The 21,784-nt window shown below is 38.2% G+C and overlaps 1 protein-coding gene across 1 annotated transcript; it reads right to left on the reverse strand.

The window, feature by feature from the left end:
* Window positions 1-495: 495 nt before the first annotated feature.
* Window positions 496-21,157, reverse strand: LOC111149221 (afamin). Its single transcript, XM_022506170.1, has 14 exons — window positions 20,947-21,157; window positions 17,163-17,211; window positions 16,722-16,854; window positions 15,607-15,818; window positions 14,655-14,787; window positions 13,955-14,052; window positions 13,050-13,179; window positions 10,291-10,505; window positions 6,505-6,637; window positions 5,018-5,115; window positions 3,866-3,998; window positions 2,688-2,911; window positions 1,722-1,854; window positions 496-531 (listed from the first exon to the last, which is right to left on the reverse strand). Exons 1-14 carry the CDS (start codon window positions 21,032-21,034, stop codon window positions 496-498), a joined length of 1,815 nt encoding a protein of 604 aa, XP_022361878.1. The 5' UTR covers window positions 21,035-21,157.
* Between the last annotated feature and the right edge of the window lie 627 nt (window positions 21,158-21,784).

The raw sequence follows: 21,784 nt of genomic DNA on the forward strand, positions 1-21,784 counted from the left end.
GGAGTTTGTGCTTCTTGTTGACCCAAACCTACTCCCTGTGGTGGTCCAGGCCTCTCTTCCCAGACGCTGAACATCATTTGTTCCTAAAGTTTGTGTACGTGTCTTACCTAAACTGCAGAGGAGAGAGCATCTTTTACATAGCTTTGTGAAATCACAAACATATCGTTTTTCACTTAGGAACACACTGTTGTGGCAAGACTCTTAGGCCAGGTTACTGATACCTGTCTGCCCATCATCAGCCCGCTTCTCCCTGTCAATATTCACAGATTTCCATTGCCTCTCTGCTCTGGTCCAGACCACTGAGTGCGGTAGCGGTGAGTGAGAGGTAGAGTGAGAGGACCGAGACGGGCGTGTGAGGTACGAGGCACGTGGAATGAGCTAGAAACAGACACTGAAGCACCAGAAGGGAAAAGCCCGAGTGACCACACAAGCCACATGTACTTTTGGCATTTGACTCAGCAGGGATTACCTTTGGTGGGTTTTATTTTGTGTTTCTCAAGCAGCCTGGATTTTGGCCGCCACCTTGGGCCCCTGAGAGGGGAAAAAAAGAAACAAAACACATAGAAGAATTTAAGACATGATTATTTAAATTTGGAGACACATGTTGCCTTGAATTTTGGGAAGAAAAATTAAAGCAGTCCCATCTTGTAGAAGGGGAAGATTCAATGAACACCCTTTCTTCCAGTGCAGTTTATGAACTGCCAGTGACCTCATCCCTCCCTTTCCATGACCTCAATGTACACACACACTCTGGTAAATGCTAGATACTGATTAATAACCTCGAATTACATTAAACATATTTGTAAAAGCTAATAATTTGAACCACATACACACACACACACAATTCCCACAGACCAAGCACTCCCTTGGAAAAAGTAGAGGGCTATCCACCAGAATGAAGACTGGGTGTGAGTGTGCGTGTCTGTGACCAGGTGGGGAGGATATGAGGGGTCCGAGTTTGCGTGTGTGCACGCGCATTGTGAGTCTGGGGTAGAGTGGGAGTTGCTGGGAATGAAAAGGTGAGAAAGGAAGTTGGAAATCAGTGAAGAGCTACTTCCAAGCAGCCTCCCTCTGGGGCTGGCATTCACGCGTCCCTGAGAATCCACCACAAGCTGGCAAGAGACGCCAGTCCCTGGAGTGAGAACATCAGGGAGCGGGTCTCCTCTCTTCCCCCTCAGGGCGCGCAGCCCCCACCAACGCCTCACTTCACACACATGCATGTTCACCTGAGGGACGCTGCGGCAGGGCCCATGAAGGTGAGCCAGCTACCCCCTGAGAGATTTCGCGAACACCCTTCGTCCTCCCTTCTCTTTGGAGCTGATTACGATTTCCTTTGCAAACCAGTCCAGCTATTTGTTTTATTAAACTAATGAGTGATTCAAAGAGAGTAAGAGAGTAAGGACCAAAGGTCTAATTCAAGGATAATGATCCCCATCCTCATTTATAGGTGGTGCAGTACAGCTCGGTGTAAGCAATGTGATTAAGATGGCTGGAATCAGGACCTGGGTTCTCCTGGCATCTTTTTCTTACACCGTGGGGTTACCAAGGAGACAGTGCTGAGGCCCTTCCACAGGGACATCTGCCTGGGACATCAGGCTCACGGTGCTCCCAGAGGCCTCAGACACATTGCAGGGAGGAAGCAGGGTCCTACTGAGAGTTCGGTTGTATTTTGTGTGACCAGGAATACCGGATGAGTTTCAGCGGAAAAGAAACGGAACTACCTCTTCACGAAAGCAGGTTTCAGAGTCCTCGGCTTTGCAACATTTCGCCACCACGTCCGTGAAGTCTGAGAGCAACGACCGCAGTGCCGCCTCTGTAAGTTCAGGCCCTCGCTTCACTACATTAACAAGAAGCCTGTGGTCCAGAGATGCCAAACAGAATTAATTCAAGACTCCTTTCTTAAGCTGCTCTTCCCCAAAATGCTTGTCACAATTTCACATGTCTTAGGGGGAACTTGACTTAGGGGGGAGTATAAAAAGTTAAAATAGTCCACTTCGAAGGAGTCTCCTGAAGCTTTCCTGTTCAACTTGTGGGATGGATTTCACGCTAACATTCTTCAGAGGGTGAGGTCATTATAAACAAAAATGATATAAAAAATGTGAGCATAAATTACATCTTTCTGATGTGCAGTCCTGTGGGTTATGTGATTACTTTTGGTCTTTCTAGAAAATTCATTTTCAAAACAACCTCTATTCCCTTTTCCTCAGTAGCTGAATGCTGTTCCCACTGCACCTGATACAGATACTACTTAAATCCCCCTTTGAAGTCTTACTCTTTTGCATTTATAACATTGCCTGAGAAGACAAAAGTAAAATTCTTGTCCCTTTTAGGCCTCTCATTTTTTTTCAAACAGTAAGCAAGATTCTCAGGGAAAATATCTATGACATTCCCTCATGAACTTATGAACTTGCCTATGACCTTTTTGCTGGCTTCCCTCAGTCACCTTTCCAAATCACACTGTACTCGACACTCCATGCCTAGGAAAAGAAAAGACTAGCGAGGTATTGACTTTCAAGCAACAGCCATTAAAAGGCCCTGGTGTTTTTCTGGATTGGAGAGCGTGGGCAATTTGATGGAAGTAACGGGATTAGAACACCAAAATCAGATGTATTACAGTATGCCTTCTCATTAACACATGATTTGCCTTCAGGCTGAAGAAAAAGGTGAATGGAAGAGAATGTTTATACCTGTCCTTCTTCCTTTGGAGCTCCTCATTATGAGACTGACATAAGTCTGTATGAAAGACGAATAAATCCTGAGGTGTAGATGGAGGTCTATACGTTTTATCAGCTTCCAAGCCCTCAAAGCAGGGTCTTCTGAAGGCAAAGTTCGTTTTACAACAGTGGTCCACATCTGGGTTGATGTTCCGATTTTCATTTAGTCCGCATAACTCTCCAAGAACTAAATCCATCTGTCCCAGTGAAAGTCGGAATTTAGACATGAGTTTAAAACTTGAATAGAGTTTTGAAATATGGTTAGAAAAACCGTTAGATTGTTGTAAGATGACTATTAACTGTACTCAGAAAAACCCAGGCACTTGTAAGCTTGATACTACATACAAAGTAGAAGCTTACGTTACAACACAATTTCAAGCCATTGTAATGCAAGTGCTATAGGTTAATTTCTTGTTAGCACATATACAAATCTGTAATTATGAGCCCTAGAGAGCTTCAGGACAACCAACTGAAAGTGGCAGCCAAACACAGTGGCCCTTTGATTTATTCCTTTCCTAGGGTGTTCTAGGTTATCCTCCAAAATCATCTCCACCCCAGCCCTAAAGACATACATCCAAGTTGTGATTGGGCAGAAGTATCAATTCTCTTACTGAGCAGGTGGGACAAGACTGAATTTGTAACATTAAAATTTCTTATATCATTCTGAAACATTTGCCCTAACAATTTACAAATAACAAATTAGTAATAAGAAGTAAGAGGGGTGCCTGGGTGGTTCAGTCAGTTGAGCTTCTGACTCTTGATTTTGACTCAGATCGTGACCTCTGGGTTTTGAGATCAAGCCATGCATCAGGCTCTATGCTCAGCCTGCTTCTCCCTCTCCTTCTGCTCCTTCCCTTGCCCTCTCTCTCTCTCTCTCCCCCCATCTCTCTCTGTCTCTCAAAAATTAAAAAAAAAAAAGTAAGAAAGATGATTTGGAGAACCCCCAAGAAAATATTTAATACATTATCCTTTGCTTTTTAGGATTGTGATGCAGTGAGGCCCTTAAAAAACTTTGACATTCCTTGCTCAACAATGTTGAAAACCGTGAAGAAAAGCATGTAACTCCTAATTGCTATAGATCAATGAGTACTGTACAGCAGATGTCTTTTTTTTTTTTTTAAGGAATAGTTAGGTACATGGGCCATGCTCACCAAATTGTCAACACAGGCAAACTCTTCACTCAGTGTGCAGCAGGTGGCCAGAGCTGTCACCATTTCCTTGCCAAGAAAGGTCAGTTCTTCAGTGGAGAGCTGGGGAGCTATCTTTGTGAGTTTGATAAGGTAGCTGAAAGAACATTTGTCTGTTTGGTTCTAAACAAACACAGATACCCATTCTCCCTTGTCTAACTACTTGAAACCCTAACTCTTCAAGGCTAGGGACAACCAAGGTAAGGACAACATGAACCTCGGCTTTCTCATAAAATGGCGGAGAACTGTCTCTTCACTCCCTATTTCCCCACACCCTGTCTCCTAGATTCTGCATTTTTGGTTTCCTCCTAATTTCATGGTAATCTCAGAAGTTTTCAAATTTTCTCATCCTGTCTTACCTGGGAGTATAGGAACTTCTGGACTAGGATGTAAAATATCTTGGTTAGTATGTAAAATTCTGCTTGAAATCCCTTGCATAGTAAATAATATTTTAAAGGGAGAATTTAATTAATAGATCCATGTTGGAAAATGATAATCTAAGGTGAAGGAAACATATCTTTAATGGGCTGAGTTTGAGTTCTCAGCCAACAGCCAGATTGCAGAAACAGTTATTTTTTAAGCTCTGTTTTGTTTCAAAGACGTTTGGTTTAAAAACACACTATATTACCCTGTAATTAATTAAGAAAATCCAGAATAAACTGTGTATCACTCATGAATGCTCACAAGAGCACTAAAACAAATATTAAAATGTTAAACAAATCCAAAATTATTTCTATAAGCTCAATAAGGTGGGTCCAAAATCTGGGCAAACCATCTTTTCCTTGGGAAATTGCAACCACCTGACGTTTGCGCTTTCCCCCCACCTTCCTAAATGGGGCAGAATCCAGGGAGTCTGGCAAGGTATTGACAAAAGCCAGTCCAAGTGAAAACTAAAACATTAGAGAATCAATTTTCTGGAATCTTGTATTTTTTTCATTTCTAGCCTCATTCCTATGACAGCTTGATGCACATTCTTGACTTTTGTGTTTTTATTCTTTCCCAGTTGATGGATTTGCCCATAACTAAAAGGCTGAACTGAATTTTTGACACTTTGTGGCACTCTTTATCTTACTTATCCTCGTCACAAGTGTTAATCAACTTGAACAAGCAACTTACTAGTATTTCAAGTCATCTTTCCCCAAATTCTGGAAATGTTCACATTCTCGCTGTACTATCTTGAGGCTTTTCTCAGTTGTTTCATTGAATTTGTATTCCTAAAAACAAGAACAATCATATTTATGAACATTTTCTCTAAAATTTAATCATAAGCTTCATGTCAGCTTGTCAAATAGCTTTTATTTGTATAGTATTTTGAAACTATCATTACCATATATTGCTCACTAAATGGAGAGTGGTTTTCTTTATGAGTTAAGAATTTAAATCTTTTCAACTATAAATGTAGAGATGGCTTTTACTAAAATTTGAAACTCCAAATTTTTCATTATGATCCTGTACATTTTTTAGAGCTTTCCAGCTTGCAAAGTATAACTCAAATCTTATGCTGACAACGATCACATCTGATAATCACTTTCATGAGGCCAGAGTAGTCTCTTATCTTTACATACAGGAAATCAGCTTTATGAAGTCAAATGTCTTGCCTAGACTGACCCAGCTAGTCAATATTGCTACAGAACCTTTTTAATCATATTTATCTTTATTTCATGTCTTCTTTTCCATCATTTAGAATTGGAACTTAAAACCCCCAATAATTGTCTTCAAATATTTGACAAACTCTATCTCCTCAGCATAAAATTGGGTATCTACTGAGCGGCAACCAGAGAGAAAACTACACACCAGTGAATGGGTGTGTGGGACATACTTCGCCTCCATATAAAAAGAGAATTTTCTAGCACTATGATTCATTTAAGGGTCAGGAACAGACAGTGGCAGAGCTAGTCTGAAAGTCAAGTTCTCTTGCTTCATTGCTCAAATATGAATGGGTGTAAACTGGCTTTTATGGTAAGTAGAAGCAATTTTTTAAATAAAGCAAAAGCAATACATATCAAATGAATGGGAAACAAATCAGAAATGTCAGACAATTAATTTACCTAATACATTAGGAATGCTTATGAGTTGACACTAAAACACACTAAATTCAACAGGAAAATGGATAATGGGCATGAACAACTTATTCACAAGAAATTTATAACTACAATAGCTAAAATCACATGGGAAAACCCTATGTTAATTATGGCTATTTCTCAGTGACAGTATCAAAGCTTTCATTTTTATCTTTATAACTTCTGATACTTTCCTAATCATCTTTGACAATCATTCATTACTTTTACAATCATTAAAAAAATCCTATATGGCTTAATAAAATGCAAAGTACATAAATAAAGATCTAAATGTAAAATATTGAATCGGAAGATTTCTTCTTTTTGCATCAATACACAGAATTAGTAGTTCAAGACATTGTGCAGAAACCTAACACATTATCAGTCTTCCCAATGATCAGCCTGCACTGAATTTGAGTACATTCAGATGGGTCAATTACATTTCCTACTCCCTAGACTAGAGTAAAACTTTGATGTCAGTTATGAAGTGTTTGTTGTTAGGCTTTGTTTTGTCCTGTTCTGTGAGCCCGGAACGGTGGAACCTACTGCATGGCGGTAACAGTCGGGAGGATTTTCTGTGTGGCAACACTCCTTCAGAAGGTTTTCATACACCCCAGCAATTCTTAAAAGCTCCGGTACAGACAGTTCCAGATGTCTCCTTGAGTGTTCATAAAGAAACCTGTGATGTGTACAATGTTTCTAGCATTAGACCTTAGAGAAAGAACAAAATATCAAATCTTGCTATCTCTTAAGCTAGTCTGATCTTGTAACACTGAGTCTGCTTTCAAATGCTAATTTCCTCCTCAGATTTGCTCAGGGAGTGATTTCAGAGGATATTTTGACTACAGGACATCATTTTACAAAGGTTCTCTTCTGTAGTATATTTTAAACCAACAGTGCCTTTACTTGAGAGGATAGAATGATGAGTTATTCTGAGTTAATTATTAAGAAGATTTATGTGTAAAACATCAGAAATAGTATATCATGCCACCAATACTTAAGAAAATACATAGCGAGTCTAATTCTGTTGGAAACTGCATTCAAACCTCCAACTTGAGATGGTGGAAATATGGCTTGCTCCCCACTCCAGGGCCATCTTGGGGAGAGACTGGGAAACAGTTCTGCCTGTAACTTCATCCCATCACTTCTCAAGTATGGGAGTCACCACCCCTAGAGCTCTAAGTATTGGCAGTGGTTTCCATGGCCTCAGTGAGATGCTCCAAGGATCCAGGCTGTGTGATTTGGGGAGAAGTGAGAAATCAAGTGGAAAGAGGCTAACACTTATTAAGCCCTTAGTAGGTGCTAGCACTGGATCGAGCTCTGGGGCATAAGAGATAAAGAAATGCTACCTACCCTCTGAAAATACTTTTCTCTTTAACTTCACTTAGTCCTCAAGATCAGTACTAATTTTTAGCTCAAGAAAGGAAGTCTCAGACCGGGGAAGCACCTTGCTATTAACGGGAAGTGTAATATGTGAACCCAGGTCTAGTAGGATGCTTAATTAATTTTTCTCTAAATCAAGCTGACTCTCTTTGCAGGAGAGGGTGTCTTCTCTAAGCACCAAGCTGTGCTCTTTACAATAGTCTTCATAATAAAATCTTATGGGGGCTCCTGGGTGGCTCAGTTGGCTAAGCATCAGCCTTTGGTTCCATGATCCCAGGGTCCTGGGATTGAGCCCCGCATGGGGATCCCTGTTCAGCAGAGAGTCTGCTTTTCCCTCTCCCTCTGCCCCAAGCCCTGCTCACTCTCTTTCTCTCTCTCTCTTTCTCTCAAATAAATAAATAAAATCTTTTTTAAAAAATCTTATCTACCCATCCATTCAAAATAAGTTGTAATACCTCACAAAATTTTTCAATTCCAGGGAACTCTGCATCCCTTTTTGGTTCACAAGCTTTGATTCTCTGATTAATCTTGGTGTTTCTGACATTGTCTCTTCTGCTTCCCCACCTGCCATCTCAATCCTATTTGTGTGATATATTCCCAGACCCTAACACAACTGCATTTACCCTTCAGAGAATCAAGGGCTATTCTTAAAATCTGATATAAGCCATGGACCTTTCTACAGGAATAAAATATAATTAAAAAAAAAAAACTGCCAACAAAAATTCCTAGAAGCGTACCCTAGCCTGGAAGCACAATTGTGATCTTGCATCAAATGCTGCACCTTAAAACTCTGTTTCTGGCGCAGCATGCTCAGGGTTGCTCTGTGATTTCTCCTCAAACATTATGTTGTAACTTGATGGTGATGATCATGACAATGGTGATGATGATTAAAAAAAAATTGCTTCCATTCAGTGAGCACATGTGCCAGATAGAAGTGAGACACGCTACCTCTAACATTTTGTTCAGTTTAAGTTAATAACCCCAACCCATGAAAAACAATAGGACACAGTGGCTGGATTCTAAGAGCAAGAGTCTGGAGCCAGGCAGCTCGCGTTCGAATCCTGGCCCCACCACATATTATCAGTGTCACTTGGGAGCAAGTTACTTAACTTCTGTGTTTCCATCTCCTCACCTGGAAAATGAGGACAATAAAAGCATACCAACAACAAAGGGTTGTTTCAAAAATTAAATCGGTTAGTAGATGAAAAGCATTTAACATTTGGTAAATTTTCCCTAATCTCCATCCTCCAGAGCTCCGGATTCACATACAAAATTGTCTCATGATACTTGGGACCACATGGATGGACCTGGAGGGTATTGTGTCAAATGAAATAAGTCAGACTGAGAAAGACAAATACCATATGATTCCACTCATAAGTGGAGTCTAAAAAAAGAAAAAAAAAAAAGACTACAAACAAATGAATAAACAAAAAGTGGAATTAGACCTATAAATACACAGGACAAACTGATGGCTGTTGGAGTCAGAAGGGATGGGCAAAATCAGTGAAGGGGAGTGGGAGCTACAGGCTTCCAGTTATAGAATGAATCCATCATGAGAACAAAAGGCACAGCACAGGGAATCTAGTGAATGGTATTGTAATAACCATTGTGTCATTGTGTGTGGGATCCAAAGATAGCTACACTTGGTGATGAGCCTAGTATAATGTGTAAACTTGTCAAATCACTATGGTGTACACCTGAAACTGATGTAACATTGTGTGTCAACTATACTCAAGTAAACAGAAATTGTTTCATGGCCTTCCCAGTTAGTTACTTCATGTGTATCTCAAAGTCAGCGTCATCAGATCCAAACATATTCTCTTTCCCACAAAACCTTCAACCCATACTTCCCATCTCATTGAATCTGAAAACTACTTACCCAACCACCTAAGCCCCAAACTGGGATTCATTCCAGATGGTTTCTAAAAGACAAAAGTGATTTTGCCCTTCCTTATTCTTCAGGGAAAGCCCTTCAATGACATCTCGTTACTTAGCACGCCTGCATGATCTGACCGCATGTACTTCTCACTACCCTCCTCTCTCACTGCAAATACCCTACACAAAGTCACAAACTCACCAAGTGGTTTTATACTTCTATCCATGATCTCCCCCTTCTGTCTGGATTACCAAAATGTCTTTAAGCACCTCTTCCCTTTCAAGCCTTTCCAGGTTTCCCAGGTAGAATTGACCACTTCCTCCTCTGTCTTTACGTTATGGATTACACAGTGCTATCAGAAATAAAAGGACATGTCCTGCACTCATTTATTTATAAGTCTGTCTCTTCTGCCATGGCATTCCCTGTTGATGAAAGCTTACTGTGGATAAAAGCCCTGTCTAACCTCGTATAGTGCCTGGATTAGGTTTCATTACCAATAAGCTTGGAATGAATGAATATTCTTATATGAATTTTATATATGATGATTAACTTGTTCTAGTGACCCAACCAGGTCTCAAATCCTGTCCCTTTGGCTCCAAGTCCACTAGATTTCCTTGAACAGCTGTGGAGTGGCCTATCATGGCAGTTCAGCCAACAAGTTCCTAGACCAGACCTCCTCTGGTCAAATCCTTACTCAGCCAGCTTTTAACTGTGACCCTTCAACAAGTGAATTAGCTGCTCTGTACCTCCATTTACTTATCTGAAACAATGGGGGAACTCGTACTGGTGTCACGTGACTGTTGTGAGAATTCAAACAGATCATCTACATCGAGTATCAAGCCCATGGTCTGGCACATATCAAGTACTCAATAAATGTTAGCCGTCCCGGGAATCACACAGTTGCATCTCCTTAAAATCAGGTGAAAATACCATAGTCTGTAACCATCAATTTTTAAAATTATGTGGTACCCAATGATTTGAATGGTTCCCATTCCTTCCACCCAAATTAGCCAAAATAGGTCAAATCATAAGTTTCTGTTTGCCTTAGAAATTTCAGTATAGATTTATGTTACTCAGCCATGAAGATCGTTTGATTAGCATCTCGCTCTTCACACACATTTTCGCTTTCAGTAAATTTCGCTTCTCTTAGAGCTAAGTCCTCTGGTCTATCGTCTTTATTCGAGGCAATGATGCACTCGCCACGCTCTGGTATTTTCTTTTCACAGCACTCTTTGATTTTGCTGGAGATGGAATCTTGTTTGGAGCAAATATGGCTCATAACCTTGCTCTGTATGACAGAAGAATGAAAAATTACTTTATTCTCATCATTCCTTCAGGGCTGGATTTTCCTTCATAATGAAATGATTGCATACACAACCAACCATGAGCCTCACATCTGATTTTCATCAACACACAAAATTATTCATCAGAGAATTTGAAAATAATACTTAAATTTTGTCTTAATGTAATACACATGAAGTTTTCACATGAAGGCAAGTTTTATTGCTAAAGATTTTAAGTGATATAATTATGAAAATAGACTCTCCTATAAATTCCCATTTTATTGTTAAGTATTAATCTTTTAAATACCTCACTCCTAATACTCTGATATATTGGCATTTTAAATTCTGTGTTATTTCTTTCCTTTTAAATGAATGCCACCAAAGACATGTGACTAGAACATCTATAATCCTAGATGTCTTTTCTCATACCCTGGAACTATATGGCCAAGCACATAGCAGAAACTCAATAAGTATTTCCTAAGTGAATAACTACTCATAAGTGAATGACAAAATGATTAACAAATGGACTATCAGAGCAACTACCAGATGGCAACTCTCAAACATAAGAAGCTATCCTACTCACTGTTACCATTTCCCCATGGTTATTATTAATTTGAAGCTGTTCAAATTGCGAAATGATATACAAAACCAAAACCCTTACTGTATCCTCTCTCCATTCTTCAGCTTAATTCTGACCTCCATGGCAAATAGTGGGAATTAGGGAGAAGGTGAAGTTTTCTTATTTACACATTAGTTGGATAATTTTTTAAAAGCTGATCTGCCCCCTCATCTCTTCTACAGACTCCCCAGTATGAGTCTGCACATTTTCCTCCTTCCTGTTCCACTTTCACATGTACTATGTTGAGTTTCAGAAAACACTAAGCTATTCCAGGCCTCTCTGACTTTGCCTAAGCTGGTCTGCCTCTTCTTCTGGTGAACACTGAGGATAAAGGATGGGATAAAGCTCTGGGTTGAAGCAAAAAACGGGATGTAGTTTGTCGGCACCACGTTTCCAACAGACCAGATAGAACCAGGAAGACAATCCTTGCAAATAGATATACATTTTACTGAAGGCCATCACTCTTCTGGGAAGCACATCTCTTTAATGTCTGGAATTCACTTCTGTTTTGAATAAACTACAATTTAATAACTCTTATTTCTCCATGAGAGCATTATAAAGAGATATCAAGGTCATCATACGATCTCTTAGTTTCAGCTCCACAGAAAAATCCTCCATTATATTCTAATTCAGTATATAACATTTAATATAATAAAATACACATTTCCATAACCAAACAATACAAAAATACTGAGTGAGATTGTTTTTAGTTGAAGTCCGATTAAGGACAAAATAATCCTTGGGGACATCTGTTGTCCACTGCTTGAAATAAAATGTATATCTCTTCATATTCTAAAAATCAAATTAACATACAGTTTCGCTGTGAATTTAAAAAAGTAAACTAATTAAAAGTCACCAAGAAAAAGTCTCATTTCAACTAAGAAGGCAAGATTTTTCTCATTTCTGTTTAAAAATTTACTTATTTATTAATTTATTTAACAGCCGCAGGGAGAGAAAGAGAGGGAGAGAGAGAGAGCAGGAGGAGGGAAGAGAGAGAGGGAGATAAGCAGACTCCTTGCTGAGTGGGGAGCCTGGCACAGGGCTTGATCCCAGGACTCCAAGGTTGTGACCTGAGCCGAAATTAAGAGTTGAAAGCGTAACAGACTGAGCCACCCAGGCACCCCAGAAGGTGAGATATTTTTAACGAAATTGTGTTACTTTTGTGTGCATGAACAACTTAAACTAAGTCGATGATATATTTACCAGTATATGCCCTTAGAAAAATCACTTTAAGGAATAATGTAAGAGTTATTTTAAATTAACTTCACTTATTTGACAGGACTGCTCTGAAATCGCTTGGGGAAACTCAAGAGAAAGCAGTTCTTAAAAATATGATGGTAAAAACTGTTCTCTGAGTTTACTACTTAATGTCAAATATCTCTAAAAGAAGATGTGCAATAGTAAAGAAAACTTCAATCTGCCTTAAGTGATTCTAAATTCCTAAAGTTTTATGGCAAGTACATTTAACCGTGTAAAATAGAATCTGTTGAGCAATCTCACAATAATCCCATGTAGAAAAAACCCTCAAAGTTTTATTTGAGCTTATTTGTTAATATTTTATTTTTTATTTTATTTATTTTATGTTATCATTTAACAATGTATTAACATTCTTTCTTAAGATGTATTTATTTATTTGAGAGAGAGAGAAGGGGGAAGGGGCAGTGGGAGAGGGAAAGAGAGACTCCTCAAGCAGAACCCTGCTGATCAGGAAGCCCAAAGCTGGACGGGGGCGGGGTGGGGTGGGTAAATCCCTGGACCCTGAGACTATGACCTGAGCCTCTGAACTGACTGAGCCACCCAAGCATCCCTTATGGGCATTCTTATTTTGTGTGGTAAATGAAGTAGCCACATATCAGGGCAACTTCAGAATTAAAAAAAAAAAATGGCTTCCCCAAATCACCATTTGCATTTGGCTTCAGAGAATATTTACCCTGTCACGGATACACTGTACGGCATCCCCTTCACAGCATCCATCATACTTGGAAGAAACATCTTCTAGGAGGGAGATAAGTTCCTTAAATTCAATCTTGGGAAACTTTTGACTAAGTATAGCAACATTTCTGGAAAAAGAATTGACAAACCACTAAAACAACTTGAACAGCAAGTAAGGCAAGGGGGACTTCTTTGCTGGTAAAAAGCTGCAGTGAGAATTGGAACCCTTGTTTTATTCCCAGGTATCTGTACCAAAGAGCTGTTTATGTGTGGCACAGCCTGCAGGATCACTCAGCAACTCTGAAGCTGATATTTTGAGTCCTGGACCAAGAGCAGGATAAAAAGCCCTGAGATATATATTTGCCTCTGTAATTTTTTATATCAAAACACACTTTTGTCAGGATCACAGCTTCCTGCTGTGAGCCCATGGCAGAGATAGATAATCCACTCCAGAACTCTTTCCTGTTGATCTATTTGAGATCTCGGAGATTTTCTCAAAGCATTGCAATAATAGCACCGTTACTAATTGGTCAAGATGAGCACTGGAGATAAAATTTATCCTTTTAAAGTTGTCTCCTAGTCATTAAAGTCAAAGACTAGGGGTACATCCCATCAAAAGCACTTGGAGGTTTTAAAACTCTCGTTGGGAACTTCCAGACCAACTCAGATTCCCAACTAACCAAAGAATATCTCAGAAGTAACTCTCTTTCTCTCTAGAGTCTCTCCACCTCCCAGGTCTTCTCTCGTCCTTCTCTAATGTCCTTGTTCTAGGTTATCTGTGTGGACTGAGAACTCCCTCAACACCCGTGGAGAAGAATAAAAATGAAAATCATCAACAATTTTATAAAAATGGGACACAGAGGAGAAAATATAAGCAAAGACAAGATTCATATTAAAACTCACATCAATCCTAAGACTTGCGGTCCAAACTTCATAAATGCCCCACAAACATTTTTTTGAAAAGAAGATGATGCTTTTAAATATTGTATGAAAGGTTCTGCCTGAAGGAGAAAAAGGAAAATCTATTAAAGCAAAAACAAAATCCCACTATTCTCTTATTTCTTAACTATATCTCAACCAAATTTTCAAAATTAGCTCAGAAACAGAAAAATCTATGGGATTTTTATCCTAATACATTTATATATCAAAAGACACATGCATTTGTGGCACATTATAAAGTTAGGCCTGCCTTCCTGATGACTGAATTATGCTTGGTAGGAAGGTAAGCGGTACAGTGTGCTGTGAGCTTGTCCATCTGTAATGGGATGATTAAATTTTATGGATGGCCAAAAGAGTTTGTCCAGAATAAAAGATAAATGCCATTTTTAGCCTAGATATTCACTCACTAGGGCTCTCTTCCAATTTACAAGGAAGACAATGCTAGAAGACAGACCCTGGAAATAGGCGGTTGTCTTTCAAGGGTCTCAAGTATTAAGAAATTTAGATCAGCAGTAGGTGGACAAAGGGTTGAAAACACCAGTGAATGTGGCAAGAAAATGGCTGATAAATGGTAAACATCCTTTTGCTATAATTTGAGTTTAACTAAGGATCTACAGTGTGGGGTGACTCCTTATCATTTTAATGAAATAAATACAATACTCACCTTTGTCCGAAAGCAATTAGCTTTGTCTTGTTCTTCACAACAAGTTTTAGTCATCTCCTCAAAACGAGCAGCAACAGTTAGAAGCGTAGGGGCAAAAACAAAGGGGTTCCTTCTGGAAACTTCATAGATGTAACTATAAAAGGAAAAAGAGGGAAGGAGGGAAAGGACTTTAAAGCAGGAAAGAATTTTTTTTAAAAATGGTAGACAAAGAGTGGGAAGAAAATGGAAGGGAATGGAAAGAGAGGAAAAGACGAGAAGATCAAGTTAAAAAACGGAAAGAGGAAGGACTTCTCATTATGGAAGCCTTCAATATAAGACAGCATTATCCACTCTCCAGTAAAAGTTTTGTCAATTAAGTTGCCAACCCCCAAATCAGAGTGATGATTACAGTTTTCATCCGGAACACTGAACTAGGGCTGCTGCTATACAATCAGTAGCTTTCCCTACCACATTCAAAGAATAGCTGCCTGTGCACATGCCATCTGAGATTCGGGGATTTTATTGACTTATGTTCAAATCCACTTGTAATTTAAGTTTCAGTGAGCACATTAGCTTTCCAGAAAAAGTCTCTGCTTCTGTAATTACTGCACCATTGCAAACGGATTTTTATAAACTCCCATTGATTTAATGTTTACCGTCAGTAAAAGCTGTACCTTCCCTTTGGGAAAAGTAGATCATTCCCTCCAGGAGCAATCTGGCACCATGCACACACTCTGTTCTAGGGCTTACCACATTAGAAAAATATGCATCTTTATTGAAAGGAACTGGAAAGTAGATTTCATATCTTATTCATATTTATATCCTCAACACTGAACACAGAATGTGACCCACAATGTACACTGAATGAATTAATCCATCAATGAAACTAGCTATGTTCCTTTGGAAAAGATACTGGACTCGGCCTAAGAGTAATTCTTCAGTTAGGTAATTCTACAGCTAAAAGAAAACTTACTTGTTTAGAAAAGATTCTCTGTTATTTTTATAAGTCTGGCATTTCTCTTCAGGATCCAGGGTAGGAAGAGGAGGCAGAAATCCTACATCAGCTTTCTTATTATGGAAGAAACAAAGTTTTCTTTCCAAGTCGACCTTACTGCAGCAGTGTGAAAAATTATGTTTTTGTGGCAGTCCCTTCAGAGCACATATATTTTCCAATAAAACATCATTCTAGACAATGGAAAAGTAAAAGACATCTTTTATTCATTATAAGGTTTTTCAGCCTTCTGGGATGACACATGGACTACAATGAGGGATGAGTGTCACCCTTCAGGAAAGAGATTCCAATTTCCCCAGTATTACCAATGAAGCATTGTTAGCCACACCTGTGACAACCATCCCAACCTTTGGGGAACTTTTTCTACCCCATCCTGGCTCCCTTTAATCTCTTACCCCTTCTTTGCTACTTACATTTCCCTTATATGACAGCTTTTTTCCTTTTCTCTCAAGGTGATAAGGTCAGAGTGTGACTGTGTTGGTAAAGTATTAGCAGTAGTGTTTCATAATAGTCTTCTAGAAATGCAGATAGTGGGGTGCCTGGGTGGCTCAGTCCATGAAGCATCTGCTTTTGGTTCAGGTCATGATCCCAGAGTTCCAGGATCTAGCCCCATATTGGGCTCCCTGCTCAGCAAAGAGTCCACTTCTCCCTCTGCCTACTCCCGCTCTCCCTCTCTCTCTCAAATAAATAAATAAAATCTTAAAAAAAAATAAAAATGCAGATGGTGACTCTATTTGGTAGTGGCCCAGAAAAGGGGATGTGAAAACTGAGCATATATTGAGACAGGCAGCTAAGGAGGGCACCTCTGTACTTCTGTGCACGTTGTCAGACTATTGGCTGCCTCCCTGCCTGTATACCCATGGCGTGGACTGCAATCTCATAGTCAAGTTCCTCCTGTGCACCGTGGTACATAATCGCATCTCTCCAAGGAAAGTGTCTTATCTTAAATCCCAAAGTCAGGCAAAAAAAAAAAAAATGTGGGGGCATAGAGCATCTCTTTCTTTTAATATTTTAAGCCAAAAATTCTGTGTAACAAATAAGCTTATTTGTTTCAGAAATGCAAACAATTTACTTACAGCTGATTTAGAACACATTAGGAGAGTCCTGTCACCCAAGCATTTATCTCGATATTCCGTCATGGCGTTTACCAACACTTCTACTTCTTCAAAGGAGGCCTCCTGAATATGTTGAGCGAATATGATGGTAGTGCTACAAGAGTCCACACAGAGTACACGATGACCACCTGTAGAATTTCCACTTCGGTCCAACAAAAACTCATAGAAACATTCACTTGCTGACCAGACTCAGGAAATTATCAAAGTGTGAGGGCTACAAATTTTATAATTTCTTGACAATTTAGATGCCTCATCTGAATTTTATGAGTGATACTGTATTTACTTTTTAAATACAGCTTCTATTTAATGGAATTACTTTTGAGAAGCATTAACATTTCTGGAATATATCAGAGAAGATCATGTAAACACCATCATCATTAGAAATAGTTTAAGGAAACTCACATATATCCAACATTCTCCTCTATAAATTTCTGGGTTATACTGACATCATCTGAAAAGCAAAGATATATAGGTTATTATGTATCTTGGTATTTGAGAATTTTCCCACCAAATAACCATACGTGATGTCTACATTTACGAAGTATAAAATAGAAAACTAATTGTAGAAAGTAATTTGGCATACTTAACAAAGAGAGAAGTCCTACGAACCAAATTTGAGATCTTAATCATAGCTTACTTTGTGCTCAAGAGATACTCATTAAGTTGAATTGGCTTGAATTAGTTTCAAACGGGCCAGGCTCCAAATTTGCCATTGATGGCTCCCCAGTACAAATGTCAAGTCCAAGCACCATTTTCATACTAGGTACTTATCACGTATGACTAGGAAAGTAGTATGAAGATTAACCGAGACATGATGCACTGTTACTACAGGGCCCAACAAGAGATGCCATCATGTGCTAGTAGTCAGTATAGTTTATAGTGCTAGCTAGACACAGATATTTAGATAATCTCTGGTCTAGGCTAAAATCACTGACTCCCTCCCAAGGAGCATATATTAATCAGAGCACACTTATATTTGTCCACATAGACTACTTTTATGGAGTCCCTACTTTTGCAAGGTATTGTGCTGGACAATATGAGGTAATCAGTGATAATTAAGACATCTTCTAAGTACTCTCATAGTGCAAGAGACTTATGAGCAGGACTATAATCCAATTTAGAATGTACATGACATTCTGAAGGAATATGGGTAAGTTTATGGCAGGAATGCTTTATGGTGCTTGGATGAGAAAACAGAAAAGGATTATAGCAAGAGCAGCATAGGAGTTGAGTCTGAAAAAATGTACAAGATTTCAGCCAGTAGAGAAATAAGGAGGTTCATCTCTCTGTGTGGAGAGAATAATGTGAGGGAAATTACAAAGGTAAGAAATCTTGGGATGTATTTAGAGAAAGTCAATTAAGCCACTTTCATGAGAGAGTGGGTCATAAAAAGAGTGGAAACTAGGATAGAAGGAACTTGGATCCATATTTTGGGGGTCTTGCACATAGAGCCCAGGAGCTTGGGCTTCAATTAGAAGCTATGAAGAGCCACTGAAAATGTTTATATAGAATATTAATGTGATTATTTCTTTTTTAATTGAAATATCATTAACATACATTATTATATTAGTTTCAGGCATATAACATATTGATTTGACAATTCTATATATTACTCAGTGCTCACCACAATAAATAGAGTCACCATCAGTCACCCATACAACATTATTACCATATTATTGACTATATTCTTATGTTGTACTTTTCATCTCCATGACTTATTTATTTTATGACTGAAGTTTGTACCTCTTAATCCCTTTTATTTATTTCACCCATTCCTTCACCCACGTCTCTTTGGCAACCACCAGTTTGTTCTCTGTATTTATGAGTCTGGGTTTTTTGTTTGTTTATTTTTGTATTTTATATTCTACATTAAAGTGAAATCATATGGAGTTTGTCTTTCTCAGTCTGACTAATTTCACATAGCAAAATACCCTCAAGGTCCATCCATGTTGTCACAAATGGCAAGATCTCATTCTTTTTCATGGCTGAGTAATACTCCATGTATAACACCACATCTTTATGCATTCCTCTATTGATGGACATGTGGGTTGTTTTTATATTTTGGCCATTGCAAATAATGTTGCAATAAACATAGAGATACATATATCTCTTCAAATTAGTATTTCATTTTCCTTGGGTAAATACCCAGTAGTGGCATTACTGGATCATATGGTATTTTTAATTTTTCAAGGAACCTCCATACACTGTTTTCCACAGTGGCTGTGCCAATTTACATTCCCACTGGTAGCGTATCAGTGTTTATTTTTCTCCATATCCTCGCCAACACTTACTACTTCTTATCTAATTCATATGCAACCACGAAAGACCCTGAGTTGCCAAAGCAATCTTGAGAAAGAATGACAACTGGACATATCACAATCCAGATTTCAAGATATACTACAAAGTTGTGGTAATCAAAATAGTGTGGTACTGGCACCAGACAGACATACAGATCAATGGAACAGAATTGAAAGCCCAAAAATAAACCCACGTTTTTTGGTCACATATAATACGAGACAAAGAAGGCAAGAATATACAACAGGGAAAAGAAAGTCTCTTCAATAAATGGTGTTGGAAAAACTGAACACTACATGCAAAAGGATGAAACTGGACCTCTTTCTAACATCACACACAAACGTAAACTCAAATGGAATGAAGACCTAAATGTAAGACCTGAAGCTATAAAATCCCTAGAAGAAAACATAGGCAGTAATCTCTCTGACATCAGGCTTAGTAACATTTTTCTAGCTATGTCTCTGAAGGCAAAGGAAGCAAAAGCAAAAATAAACTATTGAGACTATATCAAAATAATAACTTTTATGCAGAGAAGTAAACCATGAACAAGATTAAAAGGCAGCCTACTAAACAGGAAAAGCTCCTCGCAAATGACATATTCAGTAAGGAGTTAATATCCAAAATACATAAAGAGCTTATACAACTCAATACCATAAAACTCCCTTGCAGTCCAAGTAAAAAAAATGGGCAGTGAATCTGCATAGACATTTTTCCAAAGAAGACATACAGATGGCAACAGGTGCATGAAAAGATTCCCAACATCATTAGTCATCAGGGAAACACAAATCAAAACCACAATGAGGTATCACCTAATATGATTATTTCTATATGCTAAGAAATACTGGCCAGGTAATGGTATATCTAACATGCATGGAATTAGACACAGTGCCTGACAAAGAGAAAGTGACAAGAACTATTTGTCAAAGAGAGGGGTGGGAGAATGAATGGTTGGATAGGAAAAAAAAAAAAAAAAAGCTCATTAGGGGACTTTTGCAATTGTTTTCTTAAGAAATCAGCAAGACATGAATTTTGTTAGGAGCAATGGAAATGTAAAGGAAAGCATAGATAAAAAATATATTGAAGAGACAAAAATCTACAGGGTTTTTGAAGAAGTCATTACAAGGGGCAAAGAAGAAAAATTAAAAAATGACCATTCTTTCAGCCCTGTGACTGGTCTCACTAGCAGGCACTGTGGGGGTATGAAATTAAGTCAGACACAGACCACATCTTCAGGGCACTGAGATGCTTAGGGAACTTTTGTGCAAGTTACCAAAAAGTCTTTCATTAATGCCAGAGCGATTACAAAAGGACACCTCCTCTACACAACCGGAGTTCAAAATCTTCTCCTTTTGGGAAGAAAACATATATAAGTTTTCTTCCCCAGGCTGACACTGCCTTGGCCAGATTTATCAGTATGTACAAACTTTAGGATATCTATAAAATATATAAATATTTTGATATTTATATGTAATATAAAAGGGTCTTGCATAGGTTTTTACCACCTAGTTGGGAGATACGTTGGACAACCGAAGAATATAGAAAAATCCCAACTCATATCTTGTGTCCCACTGTTAACGTACACTAAATACATTTGTAAGAAATACTAGTATTTTCAAATCCAAAGTTTTTTCCCAGCAACACTTTCTATACTGCCATAAAGCTGGTGACCATGTGCTGGGTGGGATAACCACTATCTCTGTCCATAGATTGGGTAACATGACCATGAAAATACAAAATTTGGGAAGGTTAGTTCGGGATATGTGACCAGTATATATAAGCTCATGAAAGTGGGGGGAAAGTGAAAAATTAAATGGAAATAAAGCAAGGTTAAAAAATAAGAAATTATCCCAACCTAGACATTCCTTAACTAAGACACAAGTAAATTTCTTACCTACATCTTGAGGCTGTGTGGGTAGGGTTAGGGATTCAGGCACAAAGAACAGGAAAATAACAAAACCTGTAAGTTTTAACTGTTTCATTTTTTTTTAGAAATCACATTCACAAAAGAAAGTAATGTAACTGAGGAAGATCAAGTTTTTATATTATTCTTTGACACTATTAGTAAAAAAGTAACCTGTTTAACCTATTTCTCATATACCTCATGTTGGATTTTTATTTGATCACCTGCAGATTATTTTGCTAATTATTAACTAAGAAAAAAATTATCTCTGTGTTTTACTGGAAAAATCTATTGAGTTAGAAAAAAAGTCCACAGGTTAAGTATGCACAATACCTAATCAAATAGACAACCCCCCCCAAAAAAAATCTTAAAACTTTGCAAATGCTAAAGTAAAAGGGACTAGAACAAATAATTCACCAAAGAGAAAGCACAACTAGAAAGATGCTAAGTTTCATTAGAAATCAAATCAAAGGAAGTTAAATTTTAAAAAGTATACTTTTTATATATCTGATAGAATTAGAAAAAAGAAAATAATTAAGAAGTCTAATTCTAGAAAATGTATAGTAAAACAAGTCTCATATAATCAAAGCTTTTGGAAAAGCAGATTATAATAAGGACCAATAGTCTTGAAAATATTCATATTATTTGAGCCAATCACTCAAATTCTGAAAATCTACACTAAGAATATAATCCTAAATATGGAAATGTTTGTAAGTACATGATAAACAGGAAGTGGATTGTTTTAGTTATGTCTAGTAAAAGGACCCAAAAACAGTAGCAACCAAGTAGTAAGGAGCATATTTTGTGTCCACATTTTGGGTTCTAAACA

This window comes from Enhydra lutris, unplaced genomic scaffold (genome assembly GCF_002288905.1).
Source record: "Enhydra lutris kenyoni isolate GAN:26980312 unplaced genomic scaffold, ASM228890v2 scaffoldscaffold21, whole genome shotgun sequence".
NCBI lineage: Eukaryota > Metazoa > Chordata > Mammalia > Carnivora > Mustelidae > Enhydra > Enhydra lutris.